The sequence below is a fragment of the Dermochelys coriacea genome, chromosome 1, assembly GCF_009764565.3.
Source record: "Dermochelys coriacea isolate rDerCor1 chromosome 1, rDerCor1.pri.v4, whole genome shotgun sequence".
In the NCBI taxonomy this organism is placed as follows: domain Eukaryota; kingdom Metazoa; phylum Chordata; order Testudines; family Dermochelyidae; genus Dermochelys; species Dermochelys coriacea.
Window position 1 is genome coordinate 290,797,502 of NC_050068.2, and position 21,400 is coordinate 290,818,901.

Here is a 21,400-nt window from a genome sequence, read left to right on the forward strand (position 1 = left end):
GAATTTGTTCCATTGTCTCTATTCTCAGGTTTACCCATGGTACCCTATTGACTTCAAAGGGATTGTAGAGATGTAACCCAAGGCAGAAAATGATTAATAATCATGACAGCTTGCCATATTTGCTTGAAGTTCTGTTTAGCCATCTCTTATGATTTCTGTAGAGAAATTTGTTTAAGAGTTAATCTGTATACTTTCAGATGATTACACATACCAACTGACTAAAATTGTGGGTGGGAGAATTAGTGTGAATTACAGTTTGTAATATCTGTGGCCTGCAGAAGTGCCCCATGCAAGCTGGCGCATCTAAATTTACAAACATTCTACAGTTTGCATCAAAAGAAAAATATCATCTGTAAACACTGCAAATATTTAAACTTTGGACTCAACTTAATTCCATGCAGGAATTGGATTGCGTCAGTGGTTGGTGGTACATCTTTCCAGCATCAGCCTGATGCATTGTACCACTTTCTGGTAAAGACAAAAATAGAGAAGAATTGGGGCCATTGTTGACAGATATTGTCAATTAAAGAAGCTGTTTTATGATCATTACACACAAACAATTCACTTGATATGAACAATCTAGCCAATTACCATCAAGAAGTTCATCTTCTAATTTTGATTTAAAATATTGTGGCGAGGCGATTCTCAGATTATCTGTCTACCTCAGAGCTCTTTGAACTTTGCCATTTTGGTTACAGAACAAGGTTTGGCAAAGAGTTTGGTAGATGATTCCCTCCTGGTGATGGATAAATAGCAGATGACCAGACGGATACTGTTAGAGCTAGATGCTGATTTTGGTACCACTGCTCATGAGGTGCTATTGGCTTGCTCCAGTGGAAGTAGACATGGCTGCCACTCAGTACCTTTTGTTTTGTCTGAGAGATCTCAGCAGGTATTTTGGACCAATTGCTCTTTTGCCCTGAGGGTTCATTTCGGGGGAGGGGTTCCATAGGGTTCCAGTTTCTCCCACCTCTTGTTCAGTGTGGATATGGGGCAGTTGATAGTGAAGAGGCATGGGCTGTCATGTTTTTTAGAATGCTGATGATGCCCAGATATGTTTCTCTTCCACTGTTGTCAAATGCCTTAGTCACTGTTGGGTAGAGATTTGGGATGTGACTAACGGTTGAATGATGATATGGGATCAGTGGGCAGGAATGCGCCCTCCCCTTCATCTTCGCGCAGTGTGGAGATTGAGTCTTTCATTTCGTACACATCCAATAGTAGAGTAATGTAATGCACTCTGCCTCAGGTCACACCTTAAATCAAGCCAAAAAACTGAAGACGAGCCTGCTAGGTAAACAGTATATCTAACTAGGAGCACGACACCAGTGCTCCAAGATATGTATTGGCTACCTATTCATTTCCAGGCAGTTTAAGATGGTGGGTTTTGCAGACAGGCCACATTATTCATTAGTCTATTGACTAGCACAGAGTGGCAGAACGCTATCACAGGTTCTTTCAAGAATGCAATCGATCATATGATGCAACCTGTATTTGTAGATTAACAAAGAGATTGATTTTTAGCTGAGCTTCCATCTCAGTCAGCATTTACGGCTCTGGTTGTTAAACTTGATACTCACCTCAACAAAAGTTGCTATCCAGTTATTTTTGCTCTTCTGTCAATAGACTGTATAGATGCTGTTGAAAGTGGAGTGCTAACTGAAGTATGTAATATCTGATTAACAATGTTCTTGTTTTTCATGAAGCTGAATGTCCAGGAGGGTGCAGAAATGGAGGTTTTTGCAATGAAAGGCATGTCTGTGAATGTCCAGATGGATTTTATGGGCCTCATTGTGAGAAAGGTAACTTTAAAAATACCTTCAGTTGTTTTCTTTACTATAGTCATTCTGAAAAAGAGCAGTCACTGCACTGAAATCTCTCTCTCTCAATAGAGTAAATGGCCTTTCCTGGAGGCTCTCTCATGTTGCTAGATATTTGTAAATATTAAATCCAAACACAAGAAAATTATCATTTATGACCCCAGAGCTAATGAAAACATGAAGTGCTTAATGAAAATGCCAACTTCTAAAGAAAAATATCTGCTCTCTAAAGGATATATTAAACGTGAAATTGACCAACAATTAAGAGACTCTTAAACAGAAACAATCCATCTGGCAAGAGATTAAATGGAATTCTTCTGCTAATGAAGACTAACTGGAAAATCAAGTATAGTGTTCTTGTTGTTTTGCATTTGTTATCTGAAGTTAGTATCTAATTAGGATGCCACAGCTGTGTCTCAAGCAGACTGACAATGGAGAGGGAAAATGTTTTGGGTAGATTCTCCCTTCTCTTTCCATAAGTGAAGGGGAGCCAATAATAGCGCATTTGGGCGGTGAGAGGGATGGGATTGTGGATTAGATGATGAGTACACTAGCTCTTGTACATGCTTCCTCCTTCTTCCCAACCTGGGGAAGGCCCTTGCATGGGTGCTTTGTAGAGTCTCAGTAGAGGGCAGAAGCCAGTCACAAGACATCTCTCACTCAGCCTTGCAGGCATTCCCTGGGTAAGTTAATACTGGCCAACCATGAAGTAAAACTCTGCTCCCTGACATTCCTCCTCAAGGGCTGGGTGGGGTAGCAACAGTAGCTGGGGAGGCTGGACGAGAGCACACCACCTGAAAAAGCCATGCTGCTGTGGGAGCTTCAAGGCAATGTGGAGGCACAGGACTGCTGTACCGATGGCCCTGGCCTTGACAGATGTCCCAAGATCCATAGGTACAAAGGACTGAACCCCTGACCAATTCCATACCCACACAACTGAAATATTTCAATGAGTCCAAATTGGCTATTTTCAGTCCTCAGTTTGGGAATAATCTGGGTAAGGGACAATTTTTGCTCTCAGTGTTCAGATTAAGTAGGACAATCACTAAAGTCAATCTTCAATTTCTTATAGTGTTATTTCAACCACTATAATCTATAAGCATAATTATGAAACATCTTTCCGCAGTAGCTAGTTTATGTTGCAAAGCTGACTTGTTATACTCAGCAGAAGGAGGAGAAGTGTCTGAAAACTACTATTCATGCTTATTACTGATTTTTTTGAATGTTTGTTATATAAAATCCTGTCACAAATTTTGGCGTGGTCATCTCTCCTTCATGCCAACATTTTGTTCTTTCACTCTCGTCAAATTAGCTCTGTGTGCATCCCGCTGCATGAATGGTGGTCTCTGTGTCACACCTGATTTGTGCATCTGCCCTCCTGGATTCTCTGGTGTCAACTGTGATAAAGGTAACAGTATAGAATAAAAAGCAGTTGAATTGTAATCCACCAGCTGCTGCTACCTTTATGCTCCCTATCCCATGGTCCATTTTGGTCAGTTTCACGGCCATAGGATTTTAAAAATCATAAATGTCAAGATTTCAGCTATTTAAATCTGAAATGTCATGGTATTGTAATTCTAGGGATCCTGACCCAAAAGGAGTTGGGGGCGGTGGTGTCACAAGGTTATTTGTAGCAGGGTTGTGGTGCTGCTACAGAGCTACTTCCAGCAGCAGTGCAGAAGTAAGGATGGCATGGTATGGTATTGTTACCCTTACTTCTGTGCTGCTGACTGCAGAGCTGGGCCCTAAGTCAGCAGCTGCCACTCTCTGGCCACCCAGCTCAGAAGGCAGCAGTGCAGAAGTAAGGGTGACATGGTATGGTATTGCTATCTTTACTTCTGTGCTGCTGCTGGCAGGGCACTGCCTTCAGAGTTGGGTGCCCGGCCATCAGCTGCTGCTCTCCAGCCGCCCAGCTCTGAAGGCAGCGCAGATAAGGGTAGCAATACCACAACCCCCGTAAAATAACCTTGTGACTGCCCCCTCACAACTCCCTTTTGGGTCAGGACCCCCAATTTGAGAAACAGTGGTCTGCCCCATAAAATCTGTATAGTATAGGGTAAAAGCATGGGTGGCATGTGGAGACCTCCTTTGAGGAGCCTAATCCCGGCTCGGCCCCTTCCACCCACAAACACCTCCCTCCTGCGGCTGGAGCCCTGAGACACCCCACACAGCCAGAGCCCTGAACCACCCAAAGCCCCGAGCCCCCCTTCCATCTGCCCAGAGGAGTCTTGGGCCAGCTGCAGGCTCCTCTCCCAGGCTCCAAGCCACCTGAGGAAAGGCATCTCTGGTCCAGAAGAAGCTTTTGATATGCCCCGTGCAGGTTCTGGGGTGGCTAAGGAGGCAGTAGTTGCTACTCAGCTTGCTGGGTTCATCAGTAATCTCTCTGGAGTCCAGGGAGATTACTGATGAAACTGAGAAGCTGAATAGCACATACCACCTCTTTAGCCACCCGGAACTTGCTTGGGGCATAATAAATTAAAAAACTTCCCCCCAAAACCCTGCAACCAGTGGTCCGGCAGCCACGGCAATGCCAGGAGAGGCAGAGCCTCCCCTGGTCTATTATACCCACCCCCCATAGGTAAAAGCACACAGAAGACCAATTTTCATGGGGGGAGACCAGATTTCATGGTCTGTGATGAATTTTTCATGGCCGCAAATTTGGTAGGGCCCTAGTCATAAGGTATTCTTGGCTGTATGGTACAGTGCTGCAGAGATCCTGACAAGAGAACTATGTATGATAGTGTCCCCTCAGACATTTGTTTATGTTGTCTGACCTTATATGTACACCTATGATATTTTCTGTGTCTATCTACATCCTCCACATCACAATATTAACAGAATTTTATGACTACAGCATTTTATATCCAGCCTAGTACATCTCTGCTACTTCATTCCTGGTCCTCTTCACATGATCGTGCTAATGTTAAGATACAAACAAACATGGCCAAAACTCAGAGGTGACTTTCATTGTTGGACAAATTACACATGTATAAGCCAGCATATGGTAGCTGCAATTTACATTGACTTTTGAACACTCATGTACACAAAATGAATAATATATAATGTACACAACCATTACCTCCTTAGTTGGCTCACTGAGGGACGGTGGGAGTGGCCAGCAAATTCATTTCCATTTGTGACTTGGGGAAAGGGGAGTAAGGATTTGGATCTTGGTTTCCTTAGATGAAAGGTTGATGCATTAACTTGTTGCATCCGGACAGATTAAAAAATAAGTAACTTACTCCATTTAATATTTTTTGTTATAATGACGTTAGTGTATCAATAAAAAACAGTAAAGGAAGTATGACGTTCACAGTCCCAGAAATGCTGGATATTTAAAAAATACAAAGTTTCCTACTGAAATATATCTGAATAGTCCATTACACAGAAGGTGTAAGAACACAAAACTATACAAAATGTTCAGTTAGTAAATTCATTAGTCTTCAATGAGCTTTGTAACAAAGTCATGTTTTAAAGGAAGTGTTTTAGACCCACATTCTGCAGATAGATATGCCATTATACAGTCCCTTGTGCTTACAGAATCCATTTGGCTTGGTATGTATTTAGTCCTTAGTAAAGGAGTTTGGCCTAGATCCCCAAAGGTTCTTAGCCGCCTAAACCCTAGATTTAGGTACCACTGTGATCCACAAACTGCTACTCATCTGCCTCTTAGCCCTGTAGACACCCCAACTCATCAGACATCTAAACATTTGCTGTAAACATTCCCTAGGGGTCTAGGTATCTGTGACTGAGTGCACACACTGCTGCCTTGGGCAGGCATCCAAATGCCTCTCTCATGCCAAGCACTACCTAAGCATTCCCCACCTATCTCACCTGCAGGACCCTGTCAGGCAGGCATGATCTGAGCACATCTACCTCTACACAAAACAGAGATGACCTCAGTTATAATTCTTAGCCTTGTGTTTAGGATACTCACTTCTGATGTGAGACACCCTGGTTCAATTCCCACTCTGCCTGATGATGATAAGGGATTTGAACAGGGGTCTCCAACCTCTCAGGTGAGTGCTTAATCAGTAAAAAGTGGTTAGAGTAGAAATAATTTTACATTAGACATATAATTTAATTTTTGTTTTATGTCCTTCAGCTAACTGCACAACAACCTGTTTTAATGGAGGAACCTGCTTCTATCTAGGAAAATGCATTTGTCCTTCAGGACTCGAGGGAAACCATTGTGAAATTAGTGAGTCTCAGCTTTACATTGTTTCCCTTAAACCAGGGTTATTCCAGTTACGGTAGCTGGAAGATCAAGTGACACATTTCTGTGCTGACTGGCAGTTGGGGTTCTCAAATGGCAGGTTGGGACCCTCTGAAAGTGAGCCAGGCCTGTGTTTGTGATCTTCACAGCTGATGAGTATCAATTCATTGTTTGATCATCTCGTTTTCTGTTTTTGTTTTTTTAAACAAATCCATGGGTTTAGAAGCAACCCTTGCTACATGAGCGCTCAGTCAACACCATATGCATGTGCCAGGTCTGCAGCAATTTACACTCTTGCATGTGAGATTAGAACTGAGTCTCTAGATTCTAAAAGCAGAGTATGGAGCTTGAAATATTAATTGGTATTGGGGGAAAGGGACATAGGACTGTACGGGGTGACAGCTTCAGTTGAAAGTATTAAGTTACATTCACATGGCAGCTTGAAAACTTCTTGTCACAAACATCAATAGACTTGCTGTTTTCAGATGTTTAGCATCAAAGACATTTAAAATATTTCAGTCTATAGTCAATTTAACCGTTCTATGTAAAGGTGCAGGTGGAGAGCAGCTAGCCTGGGACAAAACTGGGATACCAGCTGTCAAACATTAGCTTAGCCTAAGATAAGAGTTTTCTCACAGTTCTGTTAAATTAGATTAATTTAGTAGCGACCCATGCTGGGATGGAGTGCCAGTGTTTTGGTTTTGAAAACATACGCACAGCTTATACTGTTTGCGTTGTATCCCTTTAACAACATTCAGTGCTGCATCTTTCTTGCCTTACTCACGCAGGTAATTCAATGACTTCATTGGAACTATGCACATGAGTTAGGCGAACAGAGTTTGGCCTTATATTTGTAAGATTTTTTTTTCTTTGAATGCTTAACATCAGTATAAACAGACAAGCAAATTAGTATATCAGACATGAAACTTAACTCACCATCTCAATATACAGATGGAAATAAGGTCCCCAAACAGTGCAGTAACAGAAGATGGTAATAAGCCAATTACTATACAATGAAAAAAGAATCAGAATGTGTTAAAACTTAAATTTGGCACAATATTCGCATGTAGATAGGCAGGGGTAATCTACAAAACATTCTTCTATCTTTATATGCTGTACAGATTGTTTTCTAGCAGCTTTTTATCTCATTAAAATCAAAGTCAGTGGGAAGCATCAAGGTTTTATTACTGTGACCCAAATGAACAAGTGGTCTTTCAACATTGTTATGGTATAAGTGTTATGGTATAATTTCCTCTCATTCTAATTCTATGGGCCAAACTCAGAGCTGTGTAAGCAGGTACAACTCCATTGATTTCCACTGCATTTGTGTCTGCTTACATCAAGTCTGAATGTGACACCTTGGCGCACTCTCCTTCCTTCCCTCATTTGAGAAAAGATTGACCTTGATGGAATTTATCACATGAATATGATCCAAGCTTGACCCAAAGTGTGAGCAGTTCATACTTTTTGTCAGTGGCTTATGTTTTATTTTGTAATTCATATACTGAGCCGTAGTATAGAACGTGTAAATAAGGCCATTCCATTTAAACCAACACTAACATGGGTATAAGAAACTAAATTCCTCTGTATTCTAAAATACACTCCTGCTTGTAGGCTGGAAATCAGATCTCATGTAATCTGTCATTGCTGTAGCAACATCTTAAAAAAATAGGTCTTTCTAAAAGCACAATATTCAAGTTATATAGCAAGGCGCCTGCCAGATCCGGATCTACCTGAAAGACGAATCACAAGTAGGACTCTCCTCAGTCTTTATTCCCTTTTTTCTTTTAAAAGTGTATCTTGCTTGCTCCTTTAACGTTGTGACAAAACTAGCACTTCTCTTAATCTCCTTCTGGTGCACTATCACTAGTGCATCTGGACCACTGGTAGCAGCAACAGCAACTCTAGTGTAGACCAGCCTCTGGAATTTTTAACCATAGTGTCATTTAAACTTACCCAGGGCAGGTGTAAGTGAGATGGGCCCTAATCCTGCAGAGACTTAGTACACATGCAGGTTTACTCACATGAGTAGTCCCATTGACTTAGATGGAAATCCAGGTAGTAAATCAATTCCTATATAAAGAAAAAAGGATCAAAACATGTTAAGAACTAACTTGAAAATTCATTCACTTCAGTTAGGAGCAAGACATGCCTAGGTCTTTCTGGGATCAGGGCCACAGTCCTTTTAATGCCGATGGCTGCTGCCAGGCTGGCTGCACTGCACCAGTACTAGCGCAACAGTGGGAGACAAAAAAAAATGCTAGACCAGGCTTATAACATCAGAGGAGAAACAAATCTCATTCCATTTCCTTAGATCCAGAGCCAGCTACATTCAGTCATGGAGGTTTCAGAATAAACAGGGGAAGAAAACCTTTGCATTAGGCAGAAAGCCATCTTCAGAGGATTGCAAAGAGCGTTCCCCCCCTTTATGTTGTTTAAACATTTTGAGAGAGCCTTTAATAGCTGAGTCCCTCTCTAAAACTTGTGGGAAATGTACTAACCGTAATTTGCAATACTAACAAGCATTCTCCAAGTCCTTCGGGTTTCTTCTTACTGTAGTTATACATTGTCTCTAATTACTGTTTCACTTTGAGACTGTGAGTAGTAATTTTCTTTTTTATTTCTTCCCTCCTTGCACCAGCTGAGCTGTTCTTTTTCCATTTCCCAATCTTACTTTCTGTTCCACTTACAGATATGTGCATAGCACAGCACATAGCATTCAGCTTTTGTTCCATTCCAAGAAGACATTTTAGCCCACAGTTAATCTGCGGGTATGTCTACACTGCAAAAAAGGGTGTGTTCTTAACTTGGATTAGCTAACCCGTGCTGGCTAATTTAGGTTAAAATAGCAATGACAACATGGCAACTCAGCTTTTAACTTAGGTTAACAACTCAAGTGCAACCCAGGCTGCCCGGGTTAGCAGCTTGTGTTAAAGCCTAAGTTAAAAGTCAGGGTGCCATGTCTTCACGGCTATTTTAACTCAAGTTTCAGGCTGTCTGCAGACTCAGGTAGACATCACTACCTTGGTTACATTCAGTTCACATTTTCAAGCTTTTCTTCACAACCATGAAAGCTAGAAACATTTTTTTAAATGAAAGCTTGGTTTCTGGAGCAGTAAATTGCAGCATGGAATGAATCCTGCAGCAAATTCTACAGCATCTACAGAGCACACAGGGTTCTGACTGTAAGGTGACAGGCCCAGCCAACCAATTTATTTCCTGCAAATACTTGCAACATTTGTTCAGTTCTTGAGTATCTTGTTGTTAAGAAAAGCCCTAATATCCCTCCCCTCTTTCTTCCATTTGTGCTCAGCCACCTGGGCCCTGAGCTCATGTTCCTTGAGCTAGCTGAAAAATGATGACAGTAACACTGTGCTGAAGCTGCCCTAGGATGTACGGAGAAGTGGGCAGTACTCATAGAGGGCACACTGAATTCCCTCTTCAAAATCCCAGTGCTATGAGTGTAGCCAAAGTCCGTATAGACACTCAGAGGCCATGCCCAGTTCTCGTCCAATTTTCAAGCTGCTTAAGCAAGCATATAAATCTTTGGAAAACTAGACTTTCCATGCCTATAAGAGAGTGCCCCCCTACAGGATCTACTGCATACACACAAGACTTTTTAACAATATGATCCAATGAATATTTCAAACACAAAGTGTGTTTTTAAAACAGTTATCTTCCTCCCTCTCCCTGTAATTATTTTTGTATAAGTGAAGTACTAAGGCCATTGTTTTCATGTTTCCTATTTCTAGGCAAATGCCAACAGCCATGTAGAAATGGAGGTAAATGTACTGGTAAAAATAAATGTAAGTGCTCCAAAGGTTACCAAGGAGATCTGTGTTCAAAGCGTAAGTACTAACTCTACTCAATCAATCCTTGTTATAAGATCACTGTGATAGCAATAATGTATCTTATTACTCAACATCAGCACTAACTATGTGTTGCCAGGGTAGCTCAGGTTAATTTACTTTGTGGACATGCTTCATTTATTGAAGTTATGGGGGAGGTTGTAAAACAAAACTTGTAAAAAACAACCACCAAAATTTTCAATAGTATGAGTTTCTTTAAAGCAGTAACACATCAGTATAATAAGCAAGTGTTTCTGGATAATAATATTTCAATACTATGGTATTTCAAAATACCACTGGAAATCTACCTTTTTATGAATGTAAATATTATGGGCCTGATTCTTCTCTCCCTTACTGTCTTCATTGACTTCAATAGAGTTACTCCTGATTTGCACGAACATAAGGGAGTTAAATAATGCCTTATTTCAGTAGTGGGGCAAGTTATTTTCAGAATTCTGCACAGTCAATTTAAAATTATAGATTTACTGCTAGCGCCCTTGGCCATGCCAAAACTAACATTCTAACGAATAGCAGGGAAAGCAACTATGTAACTTTATCTCAGATTGAAATGTAAGGACGTTGAATTCATGTTCTCACTTGATTACAGCTGTCTGTGAACCTAGTTGTGGATCATATGGAACCTGTGTGGAACCTAACAAATGTCAATGCAAAGAAGGCTGGCATGGAAGACATTGCAACAAAAGTAAGTGAGAACAAAGCTCTGAGAATCCATACCGGAGCTTTTCACAGATCATCTTCCATCTATAAATGGCTGGCTCAAAGCTACTATACAATCACTAGAAACAAAACACTCTCCTTAGTTAATAATCCTTTAATTTTTTTTAAATGTATGCATAAAAATAATTATCCCAAACATTTTCAATACTTACTTTTTGTTGAACTGTATATTAATTACAAAAAGGAATAAAACAATTCAAAACTACTCTACAGTGATTAACCTCACTTTTTTTGCCTATTGGGAATTCTAAAATTTGGTACAGAGAAAATTTCTAGGTGACCTAATTTATGTTCTGCCCATGTGGTGAGACTGATGCGAACCCCACTGAAGTCAATGAGAATCTTGGAAAGTGCGCCCTACTGTATCTGCTGTGCACACACTATACTCTAACAACATGATTCCCATTGACATCAGTGGGGCTTTGGATCAGGCTTTCAGAACATTGGATAGACATTTCTATAAAAATATATATATATTACATAGGGGTTTAGAGCTGATTGGATTTTTTCAAAATTTCAGAGAAATAGACAAAGTTTTGGCAAAATCTTCCATCCAATTTTCAGCAACTTTAAAGCAGGTTGAAATTTAGGTGTGTGTTAAGTGTTTTAGGTGTGTAATTGACTTTTTTTTTTTTACACCAGACTTAACGGTTCCAAAATGTGTTGATCTCAATGTTACATTTGTTGAAAATGATAATTTAATTGTTTTCCACTTGCTGATCCATTTGACACCTAGTGCAACGTGTAGGCAACTGATGATTTGAGTGGAGTTAAACCAGGAATGAATTTATCCTCAAGATCTCCATATTTAATATACGCTCTATTCCCAATAACAAGAAGTTATAAAATGACTTGAAATAGCAATTTAGATCCAGGTGACAAATTCCAATTCAGCCTTACATGTCATAAAACACAGTACTATAACAGTAACAAATTGAAGTAGTGAAAGCTTTTTGATACAACCATTCATAAGATATATGTTTGCTGTAAACATTATTAGTTTGCTATTAGTAGTTAATTTGAAAACTACTGGCAGTGAAAAAATTAGCATATTTGTTACAGATCTAAGCTGCTCCTTATTATTATATAGTAAAAATGAAAATTTCAGAACAATTTATTTTTAATGCCATATGCTTAATAAATCCATCAGACATTGTACATGATAGTACAAATTGAACTAAAATAATTGTAAATGATGTTGATATCTGTGATCCATTGGGTAGAGAAAAGTGTGCATGTTAAAATGTATCAGAGAATACTATGAGTGTTTTTATAAAGCAAAAACATACTCTGACAGAAATGAGTTATTGTTTAAAATTAAGGCTTTGGGAATCAGTTTAGAAGATGTTGGATTGTATATTTGTTTGCCTAACTATGCCATTCACCGACAAAATAATAAATTCTTTAACACATACAACAGACCCAGTATAGCTAAAAATCAAGTATCTGGAAATCAATATAAATTTTAATGCCATCTTTTTGTAACACATCTGTAAAGTTAACCTACAATGCTAGCAAGTGAGCATTTTTTCATTGTCAATACACATACATTTTACTGCTCTCAGAGAAGCACAAAATGTGTACCGTGCATGCATGGTACAAGGATTCTGTATTCGCATATTAGTGTCTGCTCCAAGGGCTTTGAAGCCCTCATTAATAAATATGTTGGTTTAAAGACTGGCTGTAGTCCTGCAGTTCTTAGTTAGGCAAAACACCTTTTGCAGTCATCAAAAGCTGGGTAGAATTCACCTCTGTATTAAGAGCCTAAGTAGAACTTACTGAAGCTATGCATAGGCAGGGCCACCGGGGGGGGGACAAGTGGGGCAATTTGCCCCAGGCCCCGCAGGGGCCCCCATGAGAGTTTTTGGCGGCAGGTCCTTCAGTGCTGCCGAACACACCCGGAGTGAAGGACCCGCCGCCGCTTCTTCCGCTCCGGGTCTTCAACGGCAATTTGGCGGCGGGGGGCTGCCAAATTGCCCCGAAGTCCTGGAGCGGAAGGACCCCCGCCACCAAGGACCCCAGGCCCCCTGAATCCTCTGGGTGGCCCTGTGCATAGGGCCCTTTGTGCCTGAGTTCATTTTACTCTGCAAATAAAACCAATTATCTCTCAGTCAGACTCGCGTTTAATTTCAAAGAAAGAAAAAAAAATGTAGCTACTTCAGGAGTGACTTCATTGGCAATGAAGGTCAATGGCTATAAAACAAAGATTAAAATAACCCCCACAATTTAAACCTGTGGTCCCCAAACTGTGGGGCACACCCCCTAGGGAGTGCTGAGGAAGGTTCAGAGGGGTTCACAGCAGGGCCTGGGCCAGCCTCCACAGAGGGCGGGGAGGGAGCACCACCCAGCCCTGTTCTGCCCCCAGGCCAGCTCCTCCTGTAGTTTCACAGTTCAGCCCCAGTTCAGCCCCAAGCTATGCCTTCAGCCCAAGCTCCTCTGCTGAGCCAACTGTGCTGTAATGGAGGAGGGGGCATGGACAGATTCCATTACTGGTAAGGGGGGGCGGGTCACAACAAGTAAAGTTTTTGCACCACTGATTTAAAAGTTACATGCGCAGCTGGAACAAATGGCTTCTCAGTACAACAGTATTCTTAAAGAGAAGTGGTAAAAAAATAAAGCAAACCTGAAATTCAGTTTTTAAGTCATGTCCTCTTGAGGTTTTGTAATTAGATTTGTAAATGAAACTGTAAACAAATAGTTACAACTCTAATAAATGTGATAATCTATAAGGTGCCACAAGTACTCCTTTTCTTTTTGCAGTTACAACACTGATATTGAAACTGAAAATGGGATAAAAAGTAACAAAGAATCTCAAATCCTTAATTTATTTTTCTGGGTGTTTGTTGCTGCCATTCTCATTTTCTTCGTATTTGGCTTTAAAACAAAGTAAAGTGCACATAATTAACACATTCTTCACCAAGATTTTTATGCCCAGCAAACCAATAATACCATTTTAAAGCTCACCTCTAATGACAGTCTTTGACTCTCTGTCCATCAAACATGAGTTGTTCATGTGTGAATCCAGTGCAGTATCATAGCCCTAAGTATACTTGTAGTGCAGTGATTCTGTGATAAGAAAGCCTTACGGTAAAAGCCAGAGAGCCGGCATCCTGTCGTGATTAACTTTTTGTCTTATGGCACCCATTTTTTCCTATGGGGACCTGTGTGATGTGTATTAAAATTCCCTACATTCCCATGGGAAAACCTTTTTTAGTTTGAAATGTTAACAATGAACCAAGAGTCTGCTTTTGTAGTTTCTTTCTCAATTTTTCAGGGTATGGAGCCAGCATTATGAGTGCCCTGAGGCCAACAGACCCCAAGCACAGACAGCACACGCCTTCACCTAAAAAGGCTGAAGAGAGGCATGTTCCACCCGAATCCAATTATATCTGGTGAACTCAAACATCTGAAACGTTTTATGTTACACAAAGTTCATAGCCTTCATTAACCTTTCATGTGTTGAATGTTAAAATGCTGTTCATTACAGTTAAGATTACTGGCCTGAATTTTATTAGCTTCATTATAAACCACTGAGCTGATATTTACTATTCCTTTTAAGTTTTATAAATCCTTCTTTAGCACGATTATATAGGCTTCTTGTTTCAGTGCTTTGGACAGTGTTTTGTACTATATTTCAGTAATGTTTAAACTTTCCTTTTTGATTATGTAGTTGCAAATATTTTCCAAAAATGAAACACTATCCAAGTGAAGCATTTTGTAGAAGCTGCCCTGGGTTGGTCTGATGATTAGAGAGTTTGCCTAAGCAACAGTCAGGGTTGTTTTTGCATTGCTACTATCATGTACTTAGAACAATTACAAAAAAGTTTCCTAATTTAAAAAAAAAACTCAATACAACAATATCATAGGTCATAACAATTTTGCAGTGCTCTGTATTAAATATACACTATGGCATTTGAACAATATAATATATTGTACACAAAGTAGAACTATAATGTATGAACTTTTTGCATTGGCTTGAAGCAATATAATATATTGTAAACAAAACAGCTCTTATGTAATAAACTTTTTATACTGATTGTTATGTACAAAATAAAGATGCTGCTTTAGTTTTTTGAGGGTGTGGTCTCTTATAATTTCACTAGTAATATGTTGAAGGGATGTGGGCTCTAGGGCTGTTGAATGCCACTTCTAAAAAATAGGTAAATCACTCCAACTCTTCTTTTTTCTCTGATTTCCCCCTCCCCAGATATTGGTACATCATCCCTGACAGATAGTATTTTACCCTGGGGCTTATAAAAAATACTTCAAAAGAGCACATTTTTGCATTTGGAAAGAAGGAGATGGCAACAAATGGCAGATTCCACAATAATTTCACAGGATCTCTCAAGAGAATGTTCATGTTATCCCCCTGCACTGCAAACTATGCACACTGGTCAATGCTATTACTACACAACATGGATTTTCAGGAACTAAGTATAAACACTGCTCACGGAAGTGGGTTTAAGATCACTATGTTTGCCATATGCTTCTCTCCTTGTTTATGGTTACGGGACAGTGTTTTTGTTTTAAATTGGAAACAAATGAACAGATACCTATTCTCTCCCTTCCTTTCTACATCACACACATGCATGGTATACAGAGCTTAACCGCATAGGCCGAGATCATGTCCCAAAGATCCATGCGTTAATAAAAACAATAGGGCCTGAATCTCATTAACATTAAGGTCCCTTTGTTACACGCAGTGTAAAGGGGCCTTAGTGTGAATGGGGATCTGGCCCAGTAGAATAGAAATACCAGTACAGATTTAGCTTGTTGGGATCATAATTAGTGCTCTACCTTGCAAGCACAGAGTCTGGATATAAACACTTGGGCAGCTTTAATTTGCGCTTCAGTTTCCTTTAGGAAGGGTGACTATAAGTAAATGGTTCGTCCCTGATGACACCTCTTTGTTGAGAGACTAGGCCCACATATTCTGTTGTGCTCAAAAAGTGAGCAAGACATGGGTGCCTCGTTATATGCCCCTTGCTCATCAGAGAGCTTGCAATGTGAGATAGTTACAAAATGATGCCATTTGGGCTGTGTATGTACAGAATCGTATGAAACATAGACACAGTACCTCTCTGTACTGCCTTTGTTCTGCGCACCTGAACATCTGCAAAAAATGTCGGTACATTAGAGGCTAAGATTAACGGACAGGAGGGATTGATTCATGATGGAAGAACTATAGCAGCTCTTACTTAGGCAACACTCCTGTAGACAGATGAGTAAGGACTGTAGGATCAGGCCCATTTATTGTCCGTCTTCATGAGTTAACTCCTCCTGCCCAGTAATATATAGGGCTCCAAAAATCAGTTTCACACTTCTTGACACAGTGTAGCCAGCTGGAGATGGAGAACAGAAAAAACATGTACAACAGTACCAGTGCAGAAAGGGCAACAAAAATAATTAGGGGTATAAAACAGCTTCCCTATGAACCGAGACTGGGACTGTTCACATTAGAAAAGAGACAACTAAGGGGGGGGGGCTATGACGGTGGTGTATAAAATCATGAACAGTGTTGAGAAAGTGAATAAGGAAGTGTGATTTACTCTTCACATAACACAAGAACCAGGGGTCACCCAAAGAAATAACCAGGCAGCAGGTTTCACACAAACATAAGGAAGTACTGCTTCACACAACACACAGTCAACCTGTGAAACTCATTGCCAGGGGATGTTGTGAAGGCCAAAAGTATAACTGTGTTAAAAAAAAGAATTAGATAAGTTCATGGAGAACAGATCCATCAATGGCTACTAGCCCCCATGGTCAACAAAGCAACCCCATGCTCTGGGTGTCCCTAAACTTCTGATTAGTAGAAGCTGGGACTGGACAACAGGGGATGGATGACTCACTAACTGCCCTGTTCTGTTCATTCCCTCTGAAGCCTCTGGCGCTGGCCACTGTTGGAAGACAGGATACTGGGCTAGATGGACCTTTGGTCTGACCCAGTATGGCTGTCCTCATGTGCTTAAAGGTAAAGAGCAGAGCAGCTGGGCATAGGAAAAGATGCAGTACTCCATTTCCCACTGCAGAAGAACTTCCTCACCATGCTGATGTGATGCCAGAGCTCTCAACAGCAGCAGCGAGCCTCTCAAGGCCCATGGCCATGTGTGCACACCTCAACCCACCCTCTAGCTGCAGCAACACAGACAGAATCCCTTGCTGGCTAGTCCCTTAGACTGTAATCCTGCTATGAACAGGGATGTATCTGTAAACTCCTCTGCAAGGCAAACTCTCCCCATGGCCTACAGCCTGGGCTCCGGAGCAGCTGGAAGACCTCCCCGCTTCCCGGAGGCTACTGATTGTGGTGACATAAATGTTCTTTTTAAAAAGCTGGCCACTGTACGAAAGAGGTACAGACACTACAAAATTCCCCTATTGCCCTGCCAGTCTGTGTTAGCCTCAGCCAGAGCTAGAGAGCCCAGCTGTGGGGGTGAGAGGAGAGTGCAGGCTCTGCTGCCATTCAGTCCTGGGCTTTTTATAAGCCACCCTCTTAAAATTCAAAACAGACCAAAAGATGGGAAGTAGAATGGGAGAGAAAAGTGATAATGTCAGGCACAACAATGGTCATTGCCCGGGGGGAGGGAATGTTTTGGGGAAATGAGTTGAGGCTTTTTTTAACAAAGTGAAGAAAGACTGAGTGGCAAGTGGTGTCCAAACACGAATTCCTACCAGATCAAAGCTCAAGGAGGAGGTCCTATAGCTGGACTTATAAGCAGCGCTTTAACAATCAGCACTACCAGTTTAAAGCTAGTCTCTCACGTACTAGACAACTTGTGGGAAGGCAGAGGGAGAGGACACCACGATTGGTTAAACCCTGCTGCTGTATTCTGAACAAGCTGCAACAGATGGCTGACAGCCTCGTAACCCAAGGGCATATCATAGATGTTGCTGCTGCAAGGTCATCAGGGCCTAAAAATAAGGTTTTAGAGGAGACAGTTTAGTATCATACCTGACTCATGAACTTGCCATGGAAATTGTAAAGTACAGATTAAAGGAACATGAAAAGTACCTAGACAATTAAAATGTTTTTTCCTCTTCATTTAAGTAGTCTATAGTGAAAAAATTATTCTGTGCAGGTTTAATTAAAAATTTAAATCCAGATTTAAGGTTTTATGAGGTTTTGCACGTGTCTACACAGCGTCTAAGGTACATAGACTGTGTTAGGGTATAACACGGTAAAAAGCTATTGATGGAACGAGTTCCAACTCCTACATTTCACCAGGTCATCCCCAGCAATTACAAATAAGACCCTTCATTCCACATCACACCATTGTGCATGTGGTATACGCCATACATTTGACAGAAAACCTATTTTAGAAATAGTTGAGAGAGACTTAATAAAAAACAAACCAGTGATTCTATCTGTCATAGCCTGCTACCTATACATTCAGATTTCATTGCACCACAAGTCCAGCTGCACAGCCCTGAGAGGAAGAGAAACTACTAAATAAAAGAAACAGCTAAAAAGTATGTAAAATTGCTTTCTATAGATAATGCTAATGCAGTTTCAAAGTCCAGTATCTTGTGACGTACCAGGGCTAACCCAAATAAGCACCACAGCATTAGAAATGAGTGGTAGCAAACACACTACTCCCCCTCCTCAGCCCCCTCCCCTAGCTCCCCCCCTTGCCTACCAAATCACAGCTGAGTATGTCATCCATGTCTTGAAGGCTCAGCCCAGTCAAACCCCTGCCTACGTCTCTGCTTCTCTCATCACATCCTAACTTCTGTGATGCCAGTCTCCCACTCATGTCCTAGTACTTTAGTCCATGCCACCTTTTATGCGTGGAATAACCTATCACCCAGTGTGTCTAGCTGCCTCCGACGCTTGACTCAGATCCCTGCAGAAATCCATTTGTCCTGTGGGGATCACAACTGTAACCTCACGTCAACGTCACCCCCATCACCTCCTCATACAGACATGCATGCTAAGCCAGTTGAGTCTCCCAGGGTATTTTTCTCTGTTTTAGGTTGTAATCTCATTGAGGCAAGGATTATGGGCCAGATTTGCAAAGGTATTTACTTAGCTGCCTAAAGATGCAGATTGGTGCCTGGTAGGCATTTAAAAAGAGGCCAGGGCAAACTCCTATTGATTCCAACTGGGCGCTTTTGGAAAAAATCAACTGGGCAGCTACTGCATCTTTAGGTACCTGAAACACCTTTACAAATGTGGCCCCGTGTCTTTATCTGCATCTTGCACAGTACAAAGCACGGGTGCCACTTAAGTAAGAACCCTAAAAATAAAGTTAAAAGATTGATACTAATGCAATCAGTTCCAGCCCAGCTGGTTTGTAAGACACTGGCTCCTAAAATGTTCAGAGGTCTAAAACTGAATATTGACTGTCCTGCTCTTTAGCTGAGGGTGGGTGGCGGATGCTAGGGGTATGTATGTATCTATGGGCAAGGGGGTGGTAGGAATGTGAGGTCTGTGAGAATGAAGGGAACATTTTAGTGACAGGCCCATTTTTCATATAGAAGTGGTGATCTGAAAACTGCCCAGAGGGTTGGAATGATAAACGCATTCCCAGGTGAAATGGGCAAGAAACTGTAAATGCAAAGAACACGTGAGTCTGCTGTTCATTACATGGCCATGGCCATGCCCCTCCTCCCCACCCCCCCACTCCAGATGTGCAGCTTTTGAAAAGGAGAATTTTAAAAGTGTTGAATTACTACTAACCAAAAGAACCCTCCTGGCATTTCAGCCATGGGCATTTTCAGTGCAATTGCTAAAGAGCTCCTATAAATTATGTTCATAAAAATGATGAACATTTATTATTTCAGACTGAAACACTTTTGCTGTTGCTCCCAAAGCATTAAGTGCTCCTTTTTTGAATTTCACCAGTGCCTTTGGAGCCTTGTGGTAGTGGAAAAGTCATTCACCATAAATGGAGCATGATTGTTACCCAAGAAACGTTCTCAACGTCGTCTAGTGCGTGTACATTAACACAATATAGCTCCTAACTAAAAGAAATCACCCACATGCAAATATGTAAGCACAACCTTTGACAACAACATTAACACAAAGCCAGCCTCTGACATATTCTATTTCATACAGCCCATAACAAACTTCCTCTTAAAGTTAAGACCTGAGGCTACAATGTTTTTTTAGAAGGATTTCTATGGTGCATATCCAAAAACATTTCCGTGTATCAAAATTATGAGATTTTGGGAACCCAAAGCAAAATTAAAGGTATCTTTCAGAGTAGCAGCCGTGTTAGTCTGTATCCGCAAAAAGAACAGGAGTACTTGTGGCACCTTAGAGACTAACAAATTTATTAGAGCATAAGCTTTCATGGGCTACAGCCCATTTCAGCCACTCCCAGTCTCTATTCAAGCCCAAGTTAATGGTATCTAGTTTGCAAATTAATTCTAGTTCAGCAGTTTTTGTTGGAGTCTGTTCTTGAAGCTTTTCTGTTGCAAAATTGCCACCTTTAAGTCTGTTACTAAGTGACCAGAGAGGTTGAAGTGTTCTCCTACTGGTTTTTGAATGTTATGATTCCTGATGTCAGATTTGTGTCCATTTATTCTTTTGCGTAGAGACTGTCCGGTTTATCTCTTGCTGATAATAGCTCATCTTAATTAATTAGCCTCTTAGAGTTGGTATGGCAACTTCCACCTTTTCATGTTCTCTGTATGTATATATATCTTCTTACTATAGGTTCCATTCTATGCATCTGATGAAGTGGGCTGTAGCCCACGAAAACTTATGCTCAAATAAATTTGTTAGTCTCTAAGGTGCCACAAGTAATGTTTTTTTTTAAAGATATCTGACATTTGTTGGCTGAATTTAGCAACAGGCAGTCTGCAGCTTATCAGCTTGTCTGTCACCAGTAGTTCCACTAAACCACCTGGAACGCCTATAGAAGATTCTATTGGGGCAATGGAAACAATTTTGTCAGTAGACAAGAAATTATTAAAAATCTCTTCTATTATCTTTGGGGGGTAGAAAGTGCATGTATGAGAAAATCAATTAAAAAACCCCAAAGAACTGAATTAAGACATAAATTCACAAAAAGGGACCAATGTTGTAATAACATTTGGGAAAGATTTGTAGTTGGGTAGCATTGCCAAAAAATGTAAGCTAGTGCATTTACAACAGCGATGTGGGATTCAAGCTACTACTTTCTTAGAACTTTATACCTTTATGTCTCCACTCCAAAATCTCGGCCTGCAATACAGTTTAGGAAATTGAAAAATGGGAGATATTCACTAAAAAGTGTTTCCAGTAAATTGCTTCATATTTAAGACATCTGCATTATCATCCCGTTATGCCCTGCTGTTCATCAAGAGTCTGATCTTCTCTATCCAAGAATATACTGAGCTAAGAGACAGATGTGTCCATTTGGCCAGAGATGGCCACTGGGTTGTAAAAACATTTTCATCCTTATAAGTACAGTGCCTTTTTGCACTGTTGCCTTCAAGGAAACCCTACACAAACTGATTGTAAATTAACTGCAAAGCAGCAGATGAGGCTCTTACTCCTGTACAATTATTTCCATTTTTAACCAGACTGGTGCATGCCTGACCATGAATAATTATTTTCCTCTGTCATAGACACAGCTAGTTAACCCAGGTATTTGTGTTCTAGCTGCCATAGCCCCCACCTTTAAAGTGTGGAAGAGAAATGATCCAAGTTCTATAGATACCTAATCTGGATTGATTTAGCATTCAAAAAAATTACAAGAGATGGCTGCATTTTCCTAAGATATTCAGACACAACTGCCATTAAAATGAATAACAATGAGGTGTCCAAAAGGCACAGGTAGCTTTACAAA

General features: G+C 40.7%; 1 protein-coding gene across 1 annotated transcript in view; it reads left to right on the forward strand.

Annotated features, from left to right (window-relative positions):
* Positions 1–14,698, forward strand: part of WIF1 (WNT inhibitory factor 1) — a 55,309-nt gene extending 40,611 nt beyond the window's left edge. The window contains exons 5-10 of the mRNA XM_038418171.2: positions 1,707–1,802; positions 3,133–3,228; positions 5,926–6,021; positions 9,789–9,884; positions 10,492–10,587; positions 13,897–14,698. Of these exons, the coding sequence (XP_038274099.1) occupies positions 1,707–1,802; positions 3,133–3,228; positions 5,926–6,021; positions 9,789–9,884; positions 10,492–10,587; positions 13,897–14,018 (602 nt within the window). The 3' untranslated portion in view covers positions 14,019–14,698. The remainder of the gene's footprint in view (positions 1–1,706; positions 1,803–3,132; positions 3,229–5,925; positions 6,022–9,788; positions 9,885–10,491; positions 10,588–13,896) is intronic.
* The last annotated feature ends 6,702 nt before the right edge of the window (positions 14,699–21,400 follow it).